We start from the raw sequence: 21,706 nt of genomic DNA on the forward strand, positions 1-21,706 counted from the left end.
CAGCTTCCATGTCATTGCCAATGCCGGCATTGCTACTTATATGTGCAGAAACACAATTTGCTTTTTGTGTAGCCACCTCCTTGAAGTCTGCCAATCTGAACCTCTCACTCAGCAGAGTAGCAGCTGTCAGTGGCAGCTGCCAAAGTTCAGCCAAATCTCAGGTTTATCTAAAAAAAACAACAACAACCAAATGATATGACATTGTTCCTTAGTTTCGGAATTTTGACTTAATTGGCTTCATCTTATCCCCCTTGAGGCACCAATTGATACTGTCTTTTAAATATTTACTTTCACTGCATTTCTTGCCTCTTCAGAATCATAAAAAAAGTATATTGCTGTGGAAAGGATTCAGAATTTTCAGTTCTTCAAAGAGTTTTCGCTAGTTTACATAATGTGGACTCCATGCAAGAACTTTCTACAGGAAAATTGGAGATGAAAACATCAATGATTTCATGTCTAGTATACATGAAAAGCACTCATCCAGTGACTTGGAAAATGTGCATGAAAAACAGTGAAAAAAAGGGAACCCGCTAGATGACTGTATACTGGCATTGAGAACAAACACTCTGGCATCTACCCTAAAATTCGTTTTATTAAAGTGCTTTATGTAAAACATGTTATTCACACTTGCGGCACAGTTCCAATTAGAAGTGTTTCAATATATTGGCAACATGTCTTAAATATCAATATTTTGCCACACAGAGCCTGAGGAGTTAACAGAAGTCTATTGTATTCCCGCAGAAATTTTTTAAAAGGGCTTAGTAGTGGAATATAAAGAGCACAGTGTTTAGTTTTCCTGTTCCTCAACATGTTTCCCGTCAGCTCGGATGGTGTCGGTAGTAATGCCCTGCCTATTGCTCCTTTCTTTCTTTTTCTCACTTTAATGGAGAACTTCTGGTAACTTTTCAAGGTTGGCATATGACAAAGTGGCCGGAGCGGTGATGGGATGGATAGAATGTGTGGACAGCCACTCAATGGCTTCCCAATATGAGCGTTTAAAGGATGTCATGCAGTTGTGCAACATGATAGGTGGAATGTAATATAGGGGCTTTGAAAGCAGCAGGAGAGAAACAGTGAACTTTTATGCAAGATTGTTAGCTCCCTACTGCATGCAGTGGAATAATATTTGGCTAGCATGTTCATGACAGCATTTTCTACAGATCATGAACATTTTCTTATTGTGTTCAAGAAGTGTTGCAATGCCCTTTTAACTTCTCTCTATGAGCAAATTGGTAGACTTTTTTGCTTTGTGCCTGTGGAAAACTAAGCAGAGACCTCCAAGCAATCAGAATATCAGAAAATTCAGATTAAAAAGTTTGTCTTAAAGGGAGTCTACTGAAAGTCTTTTTGCTTAAAGCTTTTGAGCAGCGATCAGCATATGCAATCATGGTGTGTCATTACTTGAAATTACGTTGTGGAAGCTTGTAGTTTACTTTTTGCCTTGGATATTTTGTGCATGCATGCCTTTAAGCACGTGCAAAGCAAATGTTCTGGATTCTTTGCCAAGCATGGCAAAATTCAACTCCGGATGCACAAAATATACTTCATTGTCACCATGTCGACATGTTTTCTGAAACCTAGCTGAAAAAAAAAAAAAAATCCCCGTGCTTTATGTTGGCGTAGAACTGATTCTGTAGTAAGCAACTGGTATTCTGACATATTAAAGGGACACTAAAGGTTCCTATTAAGTCAACGTGGACTGTTGAAATACCATCCCAGAAACCTCGAAACGCTTGTTTCATGCCAAGGAGAGACTTATTTTAAGAGAAAATGCGTTCTGAAGCGTCCGCGTACCTCTAGCGCAGTTCAAATCACCCGCCCTCCGATCGAGGAGTACTGACATCATGGTCTCATAGTGAAGTTGTGCCATAGGTGAATAGAACGGCGTCCGCAGTCGGCGCTACGGCTTTTCTGCGCAAAACGCGAACGCGCGGCCAGAAACAGAGCCAAGACAGAGCCGACAGGAGAGCGAAAGCGGGAGTATGGTGGCTAGCGGAGGGTGAAACGCGCGACCATAAGCTGGTACTTCATTCTAAGACGCAAACTTCGACGCTCGTCGCAATGGACCCTGACAACGACAGATTGGCTCGCGATGGTGGGCTCAACTCCAGCGATTTGAGCACTGACGAGCGCGACCTGCTGCTGAGGGCTCGCGCTGCCGGCGTCGTTGCGTACTACGACGGCGGCCTCGACACCGGCTCTCCGGAGCGGGAGAGCAACGAGGGCTTCCCACGACATCACATGGACGTGGCATTCTCGCTGCTTCTTCCAAATGAGTTTCGCGAGCCAGCAGAACCCTCACAGCACGACGCGATAACGAAACTACTGAAACTCCAAAGCGTGCCCGGCGCAGAGTCGAGCGCGCAGAGTCGTGCGAAAACGAAACCTTTCGACTACCCATATTACTGAAGGGTAACGTCAAAATGTTATTTTTTCTTAGAATCGAACAGACGTAGACAAGTAGCATTTTTTTCCGTCTTATAATCGAATGAAATGATATTTTTAATACGAGTAGTTGAGTATTAGTAACACAAATTATGAGGAGTGCTTTCGTCATCGGGCTAGTACCGGAATGTCGCTGGGGGGTCTCAAATCGTGTCATGCATTTACCTCAATTTCTCGGTTACTAAAGCTCTGTTCGCGATTATATTGACGCCTTAGACGTTCTAGAACATTGCTCTACCACTTTAACTTGAGTTTCTGGTAACCTTTAGTGTCCCTTTAAGAATATAAGGCTTTGTTGCAGCATCTCAGAATTGCTCCTTAGTATGCAAGTTTTGGGTGTTGTGCAGGTTCATCGTTACTCTGGCACTGTCTTATCCGCCATGATCAGTGGTCTTGATGACAAGGATGATACAGAGCAGAAGATCATGCTGGAAGCAATCAACGGACTTGCGACACTTCTGTGCCATGCAGATCAGCAGGATGTTGGAAGCTTCATTACAACTGTGGCTCTCCGGCTGCGCCCTATGTTTGAAAAGGTGGCTTAGAGTTTTGTGTTTTCTATTTACGCTGTAAGTTACCAGTGTTTACCGAGTTTGTTGCTTAAATGTCATGTTGCACTTGACCCTTTTCCACTCATTGCCTTCCACATAAGCCATCTGCAAGTGCACACTGCCACGCAGCAAACTTTGGAGAGATGCAATACATCACATGTCCTCTGACATGCTGCCAACCTCTGATGTCAAGCCTCACTGGGCCTCTTCTATTATCCATCTCTGACAGTCCCAGACTGCCTGAAATGGTGCTTTCAGCCAATTAGTGTTGCATGTGCAGTGTCTTGGACAGTCCTGGACAGTCTGGTGCAACATATCGAAGAAGCCCACTGACTGCCCTTTGTTGTCTGTTGCATGGTGGTGAACATGACAATGTATGACATTTTAGTGTCATTCTTGAAGGCAATGCCACACGATTCTCTTTGTTGTATGCTGTGTGGTGACTACACTTCTCGATGCACCTGCGTGGTTGCTTAGTGGCTATGGTGTTGGGCTGCTAAGCACGAGATCGCGGGATTAAATTCCTCCCGGCCATGGTGGCCACATCTCACTGGGGGTAAAATGCGAAAACACCCGTATACTTAGATTTAGGTGCACGTTAAAGAACCCCAGGTAGTCGAAATTTCCGGAGCCCTCCACTACGGCGTGCCTCATAATCAGAAAGTGGTTTTGGCATGTAACACCCCATAATTTAATTTTAAAATTTGTGGCAAGGAAGGGAGCACTGAGCAGTTCTGAGCTCAGGAACATGTTGCCAGGGTGGTGATCATGGAGAGGCCATTCAGGGCATGTCCCTGTGGCGTGAGCTTACATGTAACATGGGTCTGAACCCTCGGTAGTAAGGAACAGGGTTTGCATGGGACAGGCAGCTCTAGTACACTGCAGTGCCTGCCATGGTCTCGCTAGGGTGGCAGTTTCCAGACATAGAGCTTAGCAAATGGTTGGCAACGCATGTAAGCAGGGAATGACATGCAGCAAGGCACCTCGATCCTCATACATGCATTAAAGCTTCATACTAAGATTACTAGAAAAAAATATGGTGCTATAGGTGGTGTCCAAACCCATGCCACAAAGAGACGCGCCCTCTGGATTTAGAATGCGGATCTTAAAGGCTATGGTTTTGCTGGTTGAATGCGGTGGAAGCAATTTCGGGAGCCGGAAATGTGTTATAGACATCAGGGTTTGGATGCCACCTATTGTTTGCATGCACTGCCGGTACGTGACTATCCATCCAGCATAATGAGAAAGACATGAATTTGCCTAAACTTCTTCTAGCTTCAGACAACCTTGCGGGTTCTTATATGAAGTTTTTTAAGTTCGTTTTGTTATTGCAAAATTTTTGTAGAGCTAACATTGTTTTCAGAAGTCTACTAACAAAAATAATCGTTTTGAGTGTAAAAAATAATTATGCATAGCAAAACATCATCTAGGTTAGTGGCACGTATGCTCAAGTGTTGTGATTTACTTATGCGCTTAAACTTACACACTGAAATAAATTAAATATGACGGCAAAATGCTTACCTGCTTTAAACAAACAGTTAGAGTTTAGCATGTTACACATTTGAACCACAAAGATCATTGAACAATGTTGCAACATACTTAGTCAACAAATTCATGACAAATCATAGAAAAGATTGTTTTCTGCGAACCATGATTTTCATTGTGACCGAACTACTGCTGCACCAAATTTCTCTCTAGTAATTTTAGCATGAAACTCCATGGTATGTGAGAACTCACTTGCCAGGCACCAAAGGAAGAGCTATCCAAACCAGATGAAGTGTACATACGATTCACACCCCTCTGGTATTGAGAGATTCTGGACAACTATAGGCAGTACCGACTCAGATTCCCACCTCCACACCCTTCCTTATCTTGAGAGAACGGGATGGCTGTAAGGCAAATCGAGTACAACACTTTCCCCATTCTCCACCCCCGCATCCTATTTCCTGTGCTGCCCAGGCCTTGGGGGCTCTCCTACATTGCCATTTGTTGGGTGTGTTGGTAAACTGAAAGCATATTGCTGCAGCATTGTGGAGCTCACCTCCTGGACAAAGCCTGCCGCAACCTCATCCCAATCCTGAGCAGCTGGGGGGCTATGCTACGAAATGTAAACCCACAAGTTTAGCAGGCGCTAATCTGGTGGACCTGCGACATCACCACGGCCATTCGAGCTCGGGACTTGTAGAATGGAGCCGTGACCATAAAAGAGTTTTCTTTCTCTTCCTCTGTGGTATACGACACAGACTAGAAATTTTGTGCAAGGCAGGACTGATACAGAAGTCCATGGTCCCTGCACCTAACTTGTTTTCCTATCGGTCACAAACCCATATCCACAATCCAGTGTACTACATTTACCTATGCGCGATATAGTTCTCACAGTTGCTTCTAATAGCTGTCACACTTGCTAAATTCTGTGACTCATTTCTTGAATGGTTAACAAGCGGATGGTACACTTAAAATAAACAAGAAGAAATGAAGAAATACAAAGCAATATAAGAGTTGTCACATTACGTAGCATCGGTGCACGAGAGCACATATGTGCACGCCAGTTTACGCCATAGACGCAGGACTGGAATGGGCAAATTTATTGCATTTAACTGCTTCACGAAAGCTTCGCTTAACATAGATTCCAAAATGTGTTTTGGATCTGCATAATTTTTATTTTTGTACATATTTTGTATAATACAGATTATTTTAAGTGCACACATCATTGTCTTTTTCCTTCTGGAGCTCTAGGGAGTAAGTGCTAACCAGTTTAGCGTCTGATTTTGCTTCAACCACTAAAACAAGTTATAACATATTCTGCTGGACAATTCCTGAGCTGCCGTGATGGCGTAGTGGCTTTGAAAGCATTGCACTGCTAAGCCCGAGGGCGAAGGATCAAATCTTGGCCACAGCAGCTGTATTTCGATGGGGGCAAAAGGCAGGAACGTTTCTGTACTGTGCATTGGGTGCATGAAACCCCAGGCAGTCAGAATTATTCCAGAGTCTCCTACTACGGCATTCCTCATAATCATATTTTGGTTTTGGCACCCTAGAATTTTTTAATTCCTTAAGTGAGCAATATATTCAATTAGACTTATAAAACATAATAGCTAACACAGGCGTTTGTTTCTTAAACATTTATTTGCAACAAACAGGAAAATTTCTTCACTAAAATTTGTTGATACAAAAATTAGCTGAAGATGATAAATGCTTTTAATTAAAGAAGCACAATATTTAAGTGTTATATTTGGCTGTACTTTTTTTTTTATTGGCGCTGAGGCTTTGGTGCATCGGTCATGTAAGGGTAGTGTTCTGGAATTTCACATCGTTACAGCTCCTCCATTCAATAACTTAATCCAGAAGTTTTAATGTGCACTGTTTGCTTGCAGCAGTCAGTGTAGACTGCACTAAGTCTGAATTGTTTTCAGCTTGATCATTTTAAGTGCTAGAACATGTTTTCTTGGGGTCTGAATGGCTTTTTGTGCATTCAGGAATGTGTGTATTTAGTACAGTAATGATTGTTTTGGATATGTTCTTGGGAGTCCGAAGGGCTTTTTGTGCATTCAAGGATGTGTCTATTTAGTACAGTAATGATTATTTTGGATAATAAAATACAGATGGACACATTTTTTTTTTTTTTGTTACATGAATGTCTCAGGAAAAAGGTGAAGTGCGTGCAGCAGCGTTCAAGCTGTTCGGAGACCTGGCCCGCTTTGCAGAGGGAGAATTCCGAGATGCATTTGTGGAACAGGCCATCAGCAACGTGATCACGCTGCTTGTGCACTTGAACGAAGGTGACAAGCAGGTTGTAAAGGTCAGTGCTTATTGCCAACCATTCTACCATTTGACACCGCATAAATTTTAAGCTTGTTAGAACTGCACAGCTGAAACCATTGCAGTGCAGCACTAACACATTAAAATGGGTGGGATGCAATAGCGAAAACCTGATAACACTTAGGTTTGGAGGTGTGTTCATTCTGCATAATCAAAGAAAGTACAGTGCAATATGACTACAGCACTGCAGTGTGTGCTCATTCGTTCTTGCTGCTTTTATTGTCATTTAATTGCTGCAGTCCCCCAGTATATTGAACTCTAGGCACTGCTTATTTTTCTTAGATATAAAATTATTGCATACGTAACGGAAAACCAGAGCAAGAAAGTTAACATTCGTGTCTCTTCTTGCAGGCATGCAAGGCAACATTGAAGAAGCTGGGACCACTGCTAGGTTCTGAGGAAGTGAACAACATGTTTCAGAGGCATTTGCCTGATGGCTCCCATCTGCACTACTCAGAGTTCATTAGTGACCTCACAAAAGTCATGGTATGTTTTGGTTACTTTTCTCTTACTGATGTAACTTTTTATGTTATGCATACACAGATAGGAATAAAGGGACTTTGCAGTGCTGTTCATCATTTCCTCCATTTTAGTCTCCCGCCGTGGTTGCTCAGTGGCTATGGTGTTGGGCTGCTGAGCACGAGGTCGCGGGATTGAATCCCGGCCACGGCGGCCGTATTTCGATGGGGGCGAAATGCGAAAACACCCTTGTACTTAAATTTAGATGCACGTTAAAGAACCCCAGGTGGTCGAAATTTCCGGAGCCCCCCACTACGGCGTGCCTCATAATCAGAAAGCGGTTTTGGCATGTAAAACCCCATAATTAAAATTTTTTTCCATTTTAGTCCTTTTTCATCTTTTTCATCTTGTGTGTGTGTGTGTGTGTGTGTGTGTGTGTGTGTGTGTGTGTGTGTGTGTGTGTGTGTGTGTGTGTTTCAGATGTGTATGTAACGTCCGGATGTGCACAAGCATATAATCACTGAATATTAGAGCCCCCGTTACAAAGTTTTGTGAAAGAGACAGCAGAACACGTACACAGGTAGATAAATAAGGAATAAGATGCAGCATGCCTGCACGTAACTAGCCGAGTGTGGCCGGTGTGTTTTGTGTGAAGCACTGAGTCTTATTGAGCACATCTACAGTAGCGAAAAAAAAAAGAAAAGGTAGATTGCAAGGAAATAAGTACAGAAACAGTTACACTAGTGAGAGGTATGGCCATGGCATTGGTGAGAAATTAAATATTTAGCTCATGCCGAAATATATGAGGCAGCGTGTTCATGCAGCAGTGCTAATCTTGTTGCATTCAATGCCTGAAACTGCAGCAGAAGCGAAATTCAGTAATAAAGTAACAAAGACAGCAACAGCAAAGAAATTGTTTGTAGTGCATAAAAGATAAAAATAAATGCCAAATTACAAGCAGAAATAAATGCCAAATTATAGGCAAAAATAGTAGTGTGCCCTTCAGAATTATTTTGCATTCACTTTACAAAAGGTGTGTTAAGGAATAGTAGGGAGTGGCAAGAAAAAGCGGAAAAGAGAGGGGGGAAGGAGGAGAGGGTGGCACACCAAGCAGCTACCCTGGGTGCTGGAAAACTTAGTGATGCCTCTGGTCAGAAGGCTTTTTCATGAACTTTTCCATTTTGGGCTGTTACAGCCTGTTTTTAATTGGTTCAGTTCAAAAGTTTGTTACTTTAACTTAATCTGGTTGTTCTTATTGATTCTGTTGCTAGTGTACAGTTACATGCTTGCTTTAGTGGGATATAACAGGTTGTTCTTGATCTGGGTTGCTTGGTCTTGTTTAGTGATCATCATAATGGTCATTAAAACATTTTAGAATGTAAGTGAGAAGGCAGATAAACAGTTAGTGCATTGAAAACTTGAGCCCCAGCATGGGCTAATTCTTCCTTAACCTCTTGTAGCCTGAATTTTATGACTCGAAGACAAACATTTGATTTTAAGTTAGAAGTACTTGTATGCGAAGTTAGAGCATCCAAAATTGAGGTCACACCATTTCTTATCCTGTTGTGAGATTTGTAGACTTGTTAAAGAAAACTGAAACGGGCATCTAGCATAAAACAGTGCGTTTATATTTGTATGTTTTGAAACTAAACAAACTCGGATTTCTCAGGGGAACTGTCTTGTATCTTAAAGCAGTCTGTAATGCATTCGGTGTTGCAGAGATGGCAACTACAATTTATGCACCTGAATGGACGCAACCGCATGAGTTTCGAGGGAGTGTTCATCTTCGTTGGAAACATCACATGCAAAGTGTTGTTTTCCGAGTTGGAGATGGGGCGGCACGCTGGCGAGTTTTTTATGGGTGGTTACACATGTCATATCACGATTTTTCTTGCTTAAGCATCACATTTTAATTTATTAGCTCAGATTTGGTATTTAGAAGAGGTTAAAACCATATGAGTGAATGAGTGTGAAGTTGCATTAGCACCTTGAGGATCTTGACGACCTCAGCTCACCACAAGCAATGGTCAACTTCTCGTTTACGACAAGCCCACTTCAGCATAGGTATTATACCACTTTTTGAATGGCTTGTTGTGTGCAGAGGAAATGGTAATTTTAGAGTGCAACTCTTAGGCGCTTGTTCCTATGGTGAGCGTCGGCATCGGCCCTCGGTGTCCTTGTAACCGAGCGAACAAGCACAGCAAAAGTAGGAAAGAGCTAATGCGCAGCGCGGATGAAAGATGGCAATAGCGAAGAGAGCGCGAGGAGGAAAGTGGAGGAGGGGAGTGCAGCAGAACCATGAGGCGGTAAGCGGAGGAGGAGAATATGGCAAAAGCGAGAGAAGAAAAGAGTAATGCCATGTGCACGACGGGCTTTGTGGCAACAATGGCTACAAGGTGGTGCCAGAGTAGCACGCGTTGTCTGTACAGAAACAAAGCGCTAAATGAGCGGAGGTCTGTCTGTGGCGGCTGCTGTGAATCACCTCCACGCATCACGATTAGCGAGGCAGTTGCACCACACTTCACTCTGTTTGCAACGTGCTGCATGAGACATTGTTCGCACCAGCCAATACATCGCGAAATGAAAACATGTATACAACTGCGCTGAAATTTAGCATTGGGGAGAATTGTAATCGTCGGTGAACTTTTCTTTCATATTATATAGATGATGCTAGACACTCTATCATGACTTTATTGACTTAGATATTCTGCACTATTTTAGTTATCTTTATGTGTTCTAACACATATTTTTAGCATATTGTAAAAAAAATTTGGCATTATAGTATAGTTGGTAAATAGCAAAATGGCTCTTAAGATGTTAAGGTGATGTTAAGGTTAAGGTTTTCACATTGGAAGAAATAAGCACACAACCACTGCTTCACAATTCTGTCCATGCATTCACTCTTAACATTGTCATTGGGGTCATTTGCTGCATCAGAAGAGGTTTATTTGCAGAGGATGACCTTGCAGTATGTTACAATAGCTCATCAACTACTTACTAAACAGCTCTATGACAAAGGTATAAATTTTATTGAAGAATTTTGGTCTTACTCAATTTACATATAATTCAAAGAGCTGTTATGAAAAGACATTTCTGACTTGTCATTTTTTTTTTTCATTAAATGAAGGTCTGGTTGCTTTAAGTATAGAAGAAATACTGGAAAGCAACATAGTATCTTAAATGGCACTCGTTCATACAGTCCAGTTTTTATTTTGGTGCCCAGGAGGTAGTATGGGATGACGTCATGATGCATTGACTTGCTTCATTCTGCGATTGATGCAGCTGCCTCATGCAAGTGTAGCCAGATGAAACAAGCAATGTAATCCTACCTAGCCTTAATGCTACATGACCTTCGCAGATTTTGCTCGGTGTCATGACATTGTGATGATGTTGGTGATGCCAGGTCTAGCATTTCGATACCGGATGTTTACCCACTTACATACTTGCTAAGTGTCTTCTTTTTAAGTCTTTAAAGTGTGTGGTAGTGCTTGAAGAACTTCAAAAATATGTGTCGGCACTTCTTTTTGAACTCTGCAATGCCCAAGCACAGTTCCCCATCAAGGAAAGTTACAACTACTTGTTCTTTATTTATGACCTTAAAAAGTACATTTTGGCAAAAAAACAATGAAATGTTTTTTTTTTTTACTTGGAACTTAGCACAGTAATATTTAGTAATTGGTTTACTGAACTATCCACAGCTGAAAAATTTATCCAGCATATAAAAAACTGTACTATAAGCTAAGTGTTAAGGTTTTTGTACCTAAATTAAAATTTTGAGGTATCAAGACAGCATAGCATATATGTGATGCATTGGTCATTACAAGGTTAAGTAGTGATAGTGCAATGCAGACCATGCCATCTGCTAGGTCCATGATTGTATTGCTTACTGGGCTCACTGTGTGTAACATTGTTTGTGATTCAGAAGGAGCTTCTACCTGCTTCATTAGTTGTTGTTTTTTATGTTGTAGGTGATTGATCTTGAACAACACATGTCCACATTTGTGACCTTATGCCTTGGTCACATGAAGAGCCTTAACCCAACAATTCAATGCAATGCTGTGTTGCTCTTAGGTCAGTATATTTACTCTCAAGATTTCGTCCTTAAGTTTTTCTTTGGACCAAAGTATTTCTGGGATGTTTGCTTACCTTACTGGTGGCAGCAGTTAAAAGCGTGAAACTTGGTGTGCTGTGTCCGTTCATCTGTCTGTTCATTCATCCGTCCATCTATTCTTTCTTTACATTACACAAACGATAGTGGCTGTAGTCATCATTGTCAAATTGTTGTCACTGGGCCTCTTAGTCATTCTCAGCTTCCCCCTCACCCTAGGGGGGAAAAATCTTAACCTATTATCGCCACTGTATTGCTTGCTCTACAGACAATCCGAGCCACAGCAAAGGGACTTATAATATATTTATATGTATAATATTGATTGCCGTGAAGGTACCTCTAAAACACACAGACCTGCTAATAGAAGAGTACACGTTAATCCACGGTTTTATTATTTCAACGCATTAGGTGTTGCGTATAAACATCGGCAAAAACCCTTGAGCACCGAAAGCACTTTACCCGGCATCACTACTGTGATCCAAATCCATGTCCCTGCAGCAGTGTGTTTCAGAGCGGGATGCACTAACCTTTATACTATCACATAATGCTTGTGCTTGAGGGCTGAAATTGAGTGTGAGGGTGGACTAAACATTCTTGCTAATTGAGGGTGAGTGAGGGTGGGAGGGAAATCATGGACTGAGGGTGAAGGAGGTCATGGAAATCTTACAGGGTGAGGATGAAAGTGAAAAAAAAGAATAAAGCTTGGGTGGTGAAGCGCTAATAAAAAAAAATTAGGGTATTTGCCTATGTCTGATTCTGATTATAACCCCAACCAAGGATGTTTGTATGTTTAGAACAATGCCTTTTAACATAGAGCGATGCATGCAGGCATCGTCGTAACACCCATTGCGAATTGTCCATTGTCCGCTGAAACTGTGCCCCGGTCCCATTCAGGCACGTATCGCGGTAACAGATCGTCCATCTCTCTATGAGGAAATGTGCAATATGCATTGAAAAATGGACGATCCGGTCCTGGCATGCGATGTGATGCACTGAGGGGCCAGATAGGCAGACAGCGTTTGCATTTGTATAGTGAGGCCATGTGAACACGCATTGCTGATGGGGATTGGCCCATTGGACCTAAACTCCATAGAAAAGCATTTGCTGTTGAACTCTTTTGTGCAATCTCCCCTATTGCCTATCGGTGCGCTAAGTTGTGTCCTCGCTGTTCAGGCTTGTGTCCATATACGTTGAGAAGATGGCTTTTCTGCAAAGCTTAGTCTTCCAGTGGCAGAATTTACCTTGTGCGCTGAATTCCACCATGATGGAGCGTGTAGTAGCAGAAAATCGGGCATACATTGGCAGATTAGGTAAGAACAGATGCAAAGAATCCTGTCTGCTTCTGTACGGCCAGTGGTATGTTCGTTTTGAGTATTTGCACCACATACAATATGACAAAAATTGTAAATGCCTGGATTTCAAATTGGATACGAATATTAAAAATGTATTTGACCGGTATTCCAAAATTTCTGATATAACACATCCCTACTTGATAGTGAATAACCACTGTTCTTAACCCGTACCAGTAAGCCATAGACGAATATTTGAAAATACTGAATATCATGTTCTGTACAGCTTGAATAAAAAAAAAATATTCAATTTTTATTCTAAATTATATTTAGTTCTTGAGGACTGCTTCTTTAAAGCTAGGTGCAATAGTATAAAAACCTGGCATGTTCTGAGAGTGGTACCGGAGATTGATTTTTTAAATGTAATAGGTAAGGCCAGCTGAAACTTTCGTCAGCTTGCAAAAATATGACTTCCCTTTCTACAAAAGCCATGAAAACAGTTTGCTTACCGGGTCATTAAATAGTTTTGGTCCATTTGGAGTTCTTACACCCTGGTCTCTAAGTCTGCATTTCGAATTCTTGTTTTATTTGCACTGAGCTTGTTCAGTCAATTGCAGTTTCCGTGTGCTCAAATCATACCACCCTACTATTTTTCTGCTTTTTACCCATTATTTATTGAATTTGCATGCTTGGCTCCTGGAACATGTTTTAACTTAATTCCAATACACGAATTCGGTGTACACAGGCCTCAATTTTTCGTTTACAATCATTGTTTGTTCTAAGTAAGGAGGAGTGATCACACTATGGTGTATTGCATCAGCATTGTTTGTCACATACTACTTGATCATTTAGGAAGCTGAAAAACCAGTGCTTTCTTTGGTACCACATGTTATTCTGCTTGATGAACCTATTGTCTTGTACTTTTCAAGGCTGTATGCTGGGAAACGCACGACCTGAGCTCCGTAAGGACCTTCCATGTGAACGTGCATGTTCGGCACTCGTCTTGCTGCTTAAGGCTGAGCTGCCTGAACAGCGCTGCAGAGCTGCTGAAGCTCTGAGCCTTCTCCATGGTTGCTGAAGAAGTCCGGGCTGCCTCTCATCTAGATGCTATGGCCTCCTGCCATTGAAAGCAAACGCATCTGTGCCTGAAGGGCTTTTTCCACATGTTATGCTCGTCTTTGCATCTTCCCCACTGAAGCCTCTATCATAACTGCCAAATCACAGGCGTTGTAAAGAGCATTGGGTGGGGCCTGCTCTATGCCATTCCTTGTTGGTCGCTGTTGCTCTTGACGATCACAGATAGGTTTCCTTGTTCTTATTTTGCAGCATGCTGTAAAGGCATGCAATGTTATATTTTTCGATATATAATGCATCACGCTATTATGCAGAATGATAGATGCATAGTATGTACGGTTGTATCTTGATTATATTATAGTGTAAGGTTGTACATTTGATCTTAAATCTCTATTCAGGAGACTGCCACATGATTTAAAAAAAAAATTTTCTAGCCTATATAAGAGTATGTGATATAGCAGTGGTGGTATTGTTTATTCCAGAGGATTGTATGTGGGTGTGCTGAGGGCTTACCTAAGTATTTTTCTTATGTTTTAGCTTTGGTTTCACTGCATATATTGCTAGTGCCCATGGTAGTGAAGCAATAATGCGTCTATGATGTTCAATTGCAAGCATTCCCCACTCCATTCATTTTTTGCATCAAATTATTTGGTCCGAGTGTTGACTGTACACCTTATTGTGCACATGTGCACCATTATTAGCAGCAGGCATTTGGTTAAACTTGGTGATACTTTACTTGAAATGGTGGGTATACACTTCGGTCAAAGTGGAGATACTACGTTTAGAATCTTTTTTGCTTTGTAGTACAGGTAATTTTTTATTTAGTTAACTGGCTTCCTGATAGTTGAGTTGTTCATGGAAGGTTATGTCCTAGTGAAGGTCATGAAGTCAGGATAGTTGGAAGGCATTGCAACATGGGCATTGTTAATTTTCGAAGCACAAGGTTCATATGCAAAATCCACACGAGAGGCAAAGCTTATCGTTCATCTTCACAGCAGTACAACACAGTTATATGGTGTAAGCAGTAATGCGCCAAGTATAGCTGCTTTATTTTCGCCGTTTATTTTCCACATAAGGGGACTGTACTAGATGGGAGCACTATTTTTATTCATGTTAAACATTGTATTAGATTACATAGATGCAGTAGTTCAGGTAGTTGAAGTCTATATACAGATATAGAGAATTCTAATATTCTCTTATTCTGGTAGGTATGAATGTGTGTAATATACTGAAATGCACAGTGTACTTTGAGATGAATATCAGGCTATCATGCCTGTCATTGGGTATGAAGATGTGAAGCCACATTCTGCAAGCAGTTTTACTGAACCATCCACCTACATATGATTTGCTCATGTATGGCAGCCATATGTAAGCATGCAAGTGGCTCACAATGTGAATCACATACGGGGTACAGCCCTTGTACTGTGCACTGGATTCTGCAGTGTGCCACCAAAGTTGCAGCTGGTACAACTGGTGGTTGGAAGAGAGAATGCAGTGATCTTATCACCTTAATGACCTTTTTCTTTGGTGGCTTTATTTTCTTTCTTTGTTCTTGGTGGTGGTGGTTTGCTGTCTAATGCCCTCAACATTTGTGGCATCAATTGCATGGAGACATTGTATGCTGCTGCTAGCCATGATGTGTGCTCTGTGGTGTGAAAGAAGAGCCACAAGGCTTCACTGTTGCTCTAGTGAATGCACTAGTAGATGCACTAATGAATGCGGCACACATGATGATCCGTACTCTGCTGCAAGTAATCTCAGCTTGAATGTGAGTATGTGGTTGCAGTCTTGTGAATTCCTTCCCTGTAGCACACATAGGGATAAGGCCAGTACTATGCCTCATGCACTCGGCATGTTTTACAATCCTGCTTGAAAATCCCAGGCAGTGATGTGGATATTCCATGTCGCAGCAGTGAAAACGTATTTGTATTTCAGGCACCAGTAACTGCTGTGACCAGTAATTGTGCAAAACTCATGCATGTATGCTCTAACGTGTGTGCACGTAAGCACACACAAGATGGACAGCTATGCTGACTTTGAAAGACTTTGCACACGTACCCTATAGCTGACATTCTAGTGCAGCCAGCTGGTCATGCCATGCACAGGCTTGCTAAGCAACTGAAGTTATTAGCTGCTGACCACAGTTAAAGTTTTGAATGTATCCACTGACACCTCTATCATGTGTACTTCACTGCTCATAGCAATGTTATCAGCAGAATTATTACTGTTCATTTAGTTTTGTTGAAGAGCAATTGAGTATAAGAATAGCTCTGTGAAGAAATGTTGCTTTATGTACAGCACCTGTGGAGCTATTCACTGTGAGGCACCTGAGACAGAAATGAGTGAATCCACCCTACTTTGGAATGGGAGATCTACAGTAAAAGTCACCATGACGCTGTGCTTTCTATACTAATGACTCCCACAGCAAATACAATCTGTAATGAGGTGCCAGCTGCATGTGCAAGCTGCAGCCATTTTCAAAGAGAAGACTCGACCTTTAGGCACTTATTTTATGTGCGTAATTAGTATGGTCATTATTAGTTTACATTATATGGTTCTACATTATTGGTTACGGTGAACACCTTGAAGGTCACTAACAGTTTCTTGGCAATTCTTTGTGTGTTCTTTTTATCATGTCGTGTAAACTTCTGCACACAGCTGATTTTCTTTACACGACTAGGAGAATGTGCTGCATTTGTATGTGGTGTCTCAAGTGAAGGCATCATGTGCACTTGCTTTCTGTTGCATTATAGCCCTTTCACCAACCACCGTTCCGAACTGTGGTGGTTGGTGAAAAGCCTCCTTGGAACATCCAGATGTCAATATGGTCCTTACTTTATCTCTCTAAATTTTCCTAGCATAAGACAGTCATACAGCCTGTATTTTGTTTGCCAAGTTAAGCCAATGAGTAGTACTCTTTCAGTAACTTACTGCCACACATGGCTAATTTCTTAAGGTTTAGAAAATTTGGCATCAACACAGAAGGCTGGTGGTCTTGACCAACTACTTGGCCACATGTTATGCAAGCTTTGTTGGCACGTTACACCACTTGGACTGGTCTTTATTTCGCTGTTATTGATAAAGTTTGTTCCAGCTGCTTCCAAGAAACAAATTTGATGCTGCTTCCTATGTCATGTGAGCACATGGCTGGCACTTTAGAGGCGTTTTATCTGCAGCACAACCGCACTGGTCAATGCACTATGCAAGAACTTGAAACTCAGTTGCTGTATGTGCTCGTATGCAGTGGCTAAAAGTGTGTGAATATTAGAAAATTTCGAATACCAGTCAAATATTTTCATTTTGATATTCATATTAATATGAATTAAAAAAATTTCAAACATTCGATACAGCGCGAATATTCATATCAATTTGAGTATATTTCTGGCAGTGCAGGGGCAAATGCAAATGTGTGCCCACTTTCATGCTACTTGGCACACTCCTGTCTGGTGGAATTTAGCTTATGAGGTAAGCCCAGTGACCGGTCAGCTTAGCCCTGCAGGAAAGCCAACATCTCGCAGGCAATGGGCATGGGTTTTGAAACAGCGAGGGTGCAACTTAACATGGGTAGAATAAACAAGCTTTTACTCTTAATTACATATTAGTCAACTTTTTCTTATTGGTGATGTAAATGCAGTGTTCTAATGTGCAGTAAAGAAATGTTCTAATAAATGCATGTGCATATCATTATTTGTTAACTATTCGAAGTAAACTATTAGTTAAGAACAAAAACTGCAAGAAGGGGCCTTTCATGTCCTATTTCTTGTACTGTTCTTAACGTAATGTACCAACTAGCCCAATGGCACACTCGTGAAGCTAACAATGTACAATTCCTGTTAAATTTTTTTTTTATATTTCACACCCATAATAGCAACCAAATGCACAGAGACTGCTACCCGGCCAAGTGCCTCAGAACTAGCCAAAGAGAAAAATTCATGCGCATCACAGGCATGCATGTTTGTTTTAACGGTGGGTCACACTGCATCTACACATGCAGAGGCACCATGGGCTGAAGCAGGATATGCACAGTGGCTACCAGTGGCACAGTGGCTAGTCGCTACCACTGCTGTGCCATGGCTTCACTTTGAGCAGCTTGGTGCAAGAAGATATGCATGTTTTGAGTCTTTTTTTTTTTTTTTTTTTTTTTGTAAAACATTGCATTCCATCATTCCTTGCCATATGTTGCACATATTTGAGTAAAGACCACCGTAATTTGGGTGTCAAATTTTGCCATGGAAATGTTATATATTTTTAACTGCATTTCGATCGTATCTGCACAGCGTGCCTCATAATCAGAAAGTGGTTTTGGCATGTAAAACCCCATAATTTTATATCTGCACAATAATTACCACAGATGAATTCAGTGAACTTGCTGGTAAAAATAAAAGCTGTCGCTTGTCTCGGATGTTTTGCTTTGCATTATGCTTCTCTTGCTCTTCCGCCTACTCTTTGCATTCTATATTTTTGGAGGTGCTTGACAGGAGGTTAAAAAAAAAAGAAATAAGACTTATCTCATACCGACGTGTAGAACCTATTACTGTACACCGGACACATGTGCACTTTCTTTCTGCTTCTCCTCCCCCACTACTATTTAAATCTAGTCTATATTTGACTCAATTCCTGCTATTAGTGTGGTCAATTTATATATATATATATATATATATATATAAAAATAAACGAGAAGAAAGGGGTTAACCGAGGGGCCCGATTTTTATTAGTCATATCATGAGAAGCCAACAAACACTGTTTGTTGGCTTCTCATGATATGACTATATATATATATATATATGTGTGTATATAGCATTGGTAGTGTCCTGGTACATCGCTTGCAGCGCTGTTGCTAATGCTAAGTCAACAGTGTTACTTGAGATGTAATGAAGGAGGCAGCTGGGACTTTTATTGAATTTTCTGCTATTACCATACATAAAAGGGTGTAAGCATCCCCTGGTTATCTCAAGAGTGTTACAGACGGATGCAGGTTACTACTTAGGGGTTAAGAAAGAGCAGGAATTGAAATGGAAAGATTTGCATACATCCAGAACTATAAAACACTTGCGGTGTCACTTTTCTCATTCGGAGGTCAAAAAGTATGTCGCTGTAGGTAGGTGCGCCTCTTTGGTCAAATGAGGGTTGATGTGCAGAGGGGGATGGGGGGAGGAAAAAAAAAAGCAGTGTAGCTTTGCAACAACAACGCAAGTAGAACCTCGTACAGGGGCAGTTTAGCATGACAATAATCTAGAAATGTTTGTTGCTGGCAGCCCATATAGTCACAACCAAGATCCTTCTATATTTGAAGTTAGTGCCATTCCTCCTGTCCAACTTCTTTCCTTCTCTGGCACCTTCACGCCTTGCCATCACTTTCATTGTTTAGTGCCGTGAAGGAAGTTCCAGATGTCGACTCAATTTGTGTGAGAGGAGTGTCGTGAAGGTGAAGTGTTTGTATGAGGGGCAAGGAAATGGTGGCACCGAAATGTAGGTATGGCACTTACTTCACCGTATATAGAGACCCTACTCAACCACAGAAATAATGAGCCTTTAGTGGATGGATCGGGAAGGTTCTGGTGTTGCAAGCGGCCTTATTGTTATTGCTATCAGAAATATCTGGAAGGCAAATCGAAAATGTTTTTATGATGGGCCTTTTGGGTGTGTTTATTGTCCTACTTTTCCTAGAAGTGTTTCTGAGAACAAACCTTGCAGTAGTCTGCCAAGTTCATGCACATTGCCATCAATATGTAATAGCTGGGTTGTTTGGCCAACTGAAATCCTGAAAACCTGCTAGTAGCTCCACTTTGTGGGAGGTGAAATTGGCAAGTAAAATGCCTTTTTATCTGTGTCGCATGACAGCGATTTCGTCGCACCGCTCATGTATGCTGGCTGGGTCTACAACGATCTCATCATCTTTTTCAGTGTTGGACATGCCGTATATGTGTTCTGCAGGGAGAAATGCATGCTCACTACTACTTTGAATATCAATACAGTGCCGACGATGCAGTCACCTTCTGTATGTGTGCCAAAGGAGACAAATGCGCACAGAGTTTGGGCCATGCTTTGCATTGTTGGTGTTTATGACTGTTGTTTGATTTTTGCATGTACAAGGGAGTTGAATGAACTTTTGTTATGTATATTTACATACAATTGCATTTTCGAATTGGGAACTGTAGTTTCATTCGATAACACTTATTTTTTTTTACATGTACTTTTGTTGAAAGATGAAACATTTTAGTTGCATATTTAGTCTGAAGCAGCACGTGCAGCATTGTGCCCATTATATACGAGCTTGCTATTTGTGGTTTCGCAGCATATGGCAAGTGATGTTCTTCATGCTATGCTTATGGGTTGAATAAAAGTCGTTTTCATCGATGGGCTTTTCTTATGAAGACTTTCAAGACCTCTGATCCACCTTAGCACAGTCCCCAAGCCCTTCAGTGTTTTTGTGCAAATTTGATCAACAATGCCCCAGAACATGCTACATATGCTCAAATATATACAGTGAGATAGCAAATAAGCAGCAGCCATGCCAAACCCCAGGGTGTTAGGCAAAGAAAACTTTGCTTTAAAAGCTTTTACAAAAAGGTGTAACAGTGTTGGAGCGTTCCCCTTCTACAATTGCAGGTGTGTAATCCTGGGGACTATGCGTAAGCACAGCCCCCCTGCTCTGCTGTCACGTTTAAGGCCACAGCTAGGTGCTACACAACGCATGTGCAGGTGGTACCTGGAAGAGGCACAGCATTATTTCTAAACCATAGTGTTAAAGCCGATCTGAAACTTACCGATTAGTTTTTGTGAGTGCTTGTCATTTCACAGGTGTGTTTAGAAGTGGACCTGTTGACGGGAAATAAGATGTTAGATAAAAACCATGAAGCTATAGCATAAATTTCGTGCTACTCTATTTGCGGCAGGCTGTGTGTGCAAAATGCAAACAAGTGATGTGGGGTATTGGTTTCCATGTATAGGAAACTGGACGTGCAGCTAGCAGCGGAGGTATAGAGAGAGTACGCGGAAATGCGCAACTAACACTATACGCTCATTCAGCAAGTCATTCCAGTGAGAAGTGTTAATTAAAATAAATTGTAGGCTTTTGTGTGCGAGAACCACAATCTGATTATGAGTCATGCTGGGGGACTCCGGAAATTTGGGCCACCTGGGGTTGTTTAATGTGCACCTAAATCTAAGCATATGGGTGTTTTCGCATTTTACCCCCAGTGAGATGTGGCCACCATGGCTGGGAGGAATTCAATCCTGCGATCTCATGCTTAGCAGCCAAACACCATAGCCACTAAACAACCACGGCAGGTGCATCGAGAAGTGTAGTCGAGGAGCAGATTCGTCATCAAGACGACAAGGGGGTAGTGTGCGAGTACTGGCCGTTAGTAGCGAACTTTCTGCACATCACACACATGTGCTGTGTTGCTACAATTTCTGATTTATTATTAGGTCTAGTGATTTCTTCAAATGTTTAGTGGGTCAGTGATAAAAAGCTTCAGAATCTACTGTTTTTGTGCATCTTCATGAAAAACAGTGGCTAGATCTTCTTTTTCAAATTTTTTTTTACTTATCCAATTGAACTGCTAAATCATGATCAACATATATTGCGCATGAATAGCTAGTGATATGTACCTTTCCTGTTGCATTTTTGGGCTTAAGCATAGTCCAAAACACATTGAACACTTGGGACTTCAGGTACCAGATGTCACCTGAGACCTTTCCCATATCTGGCTTGAAGGTTGGAACAAGGTGTTTTTTAATAGTTATGGTGTTCGACATCCCTGGTGCGCAGTGTGGTTTTGCAAACCACTTACCACGGCAAGAATTTTGGAGGTCGTATCATGTTACTGCTTTGCAGATGGCACATTGTATAGCAATAAGCACTGGATCCATGCCGATATAAACTCTTTTAAGATACTGTACTTTATTTGCCAGCATGATAATCTACTGGTTTTTCAAGCAAAAATCTTTTTTATGAA

General features: G+C 41.5%; 1 protein-coding gene across 3 annotated transcripts in view; it reads left to right on the forward strand.

The window, feature by feature from the left end:
• The window catches only part of c11.1 (maestro heat like repeat family protein c11.1), a 212,376-nt gene that overhangs the window by 176,624 nt on the left and 14,046 nt on the right, over positions 1-21,706 (forward strand). For 2 of the 3 annotated variants that reach the window (XM_075703967.1, XM_075703968.1), the window contains exons 32-35: positions 2,793-2,981; positions 6,640-6,795; positions 7,167-7,301; positions 11,243-11,345. In XM_075703967.1, the coding sequence (XP_075560082.1) occupies positions 2,793-2,981; positions 6,640-6,795; positions 7,167-7,301; positions 11,243-11,345 (583 nt within the window). Of the gene's footprint in view, positions 1-2,792; positions 2,982-6,639; positions 6,796-7,166; positions 7,302-11,242; positions 11,346-13,600; positions 20,103-21,706 lie in introns of those variants that run through there. The other variant, XM_075703969.1, reaches the window with a different exon arrangement.

The sequence above is a fragment of the Dermacentor variabilis genome, chromosome 1 (genome assembly GCF_050947875.1).
Source record: "Dermacentor variabilis isolate Ectoservices chromosome 1, ASM5094787v1, whole genome shotgun sequence".
In the NCBI taxonomy this organism is placed as follows: Eukaryota; Metazoa; Arthropoda; class Arachnida; order Ixodida; family Ixodidae; genus Dermacentor; species Dermacentor variabilis.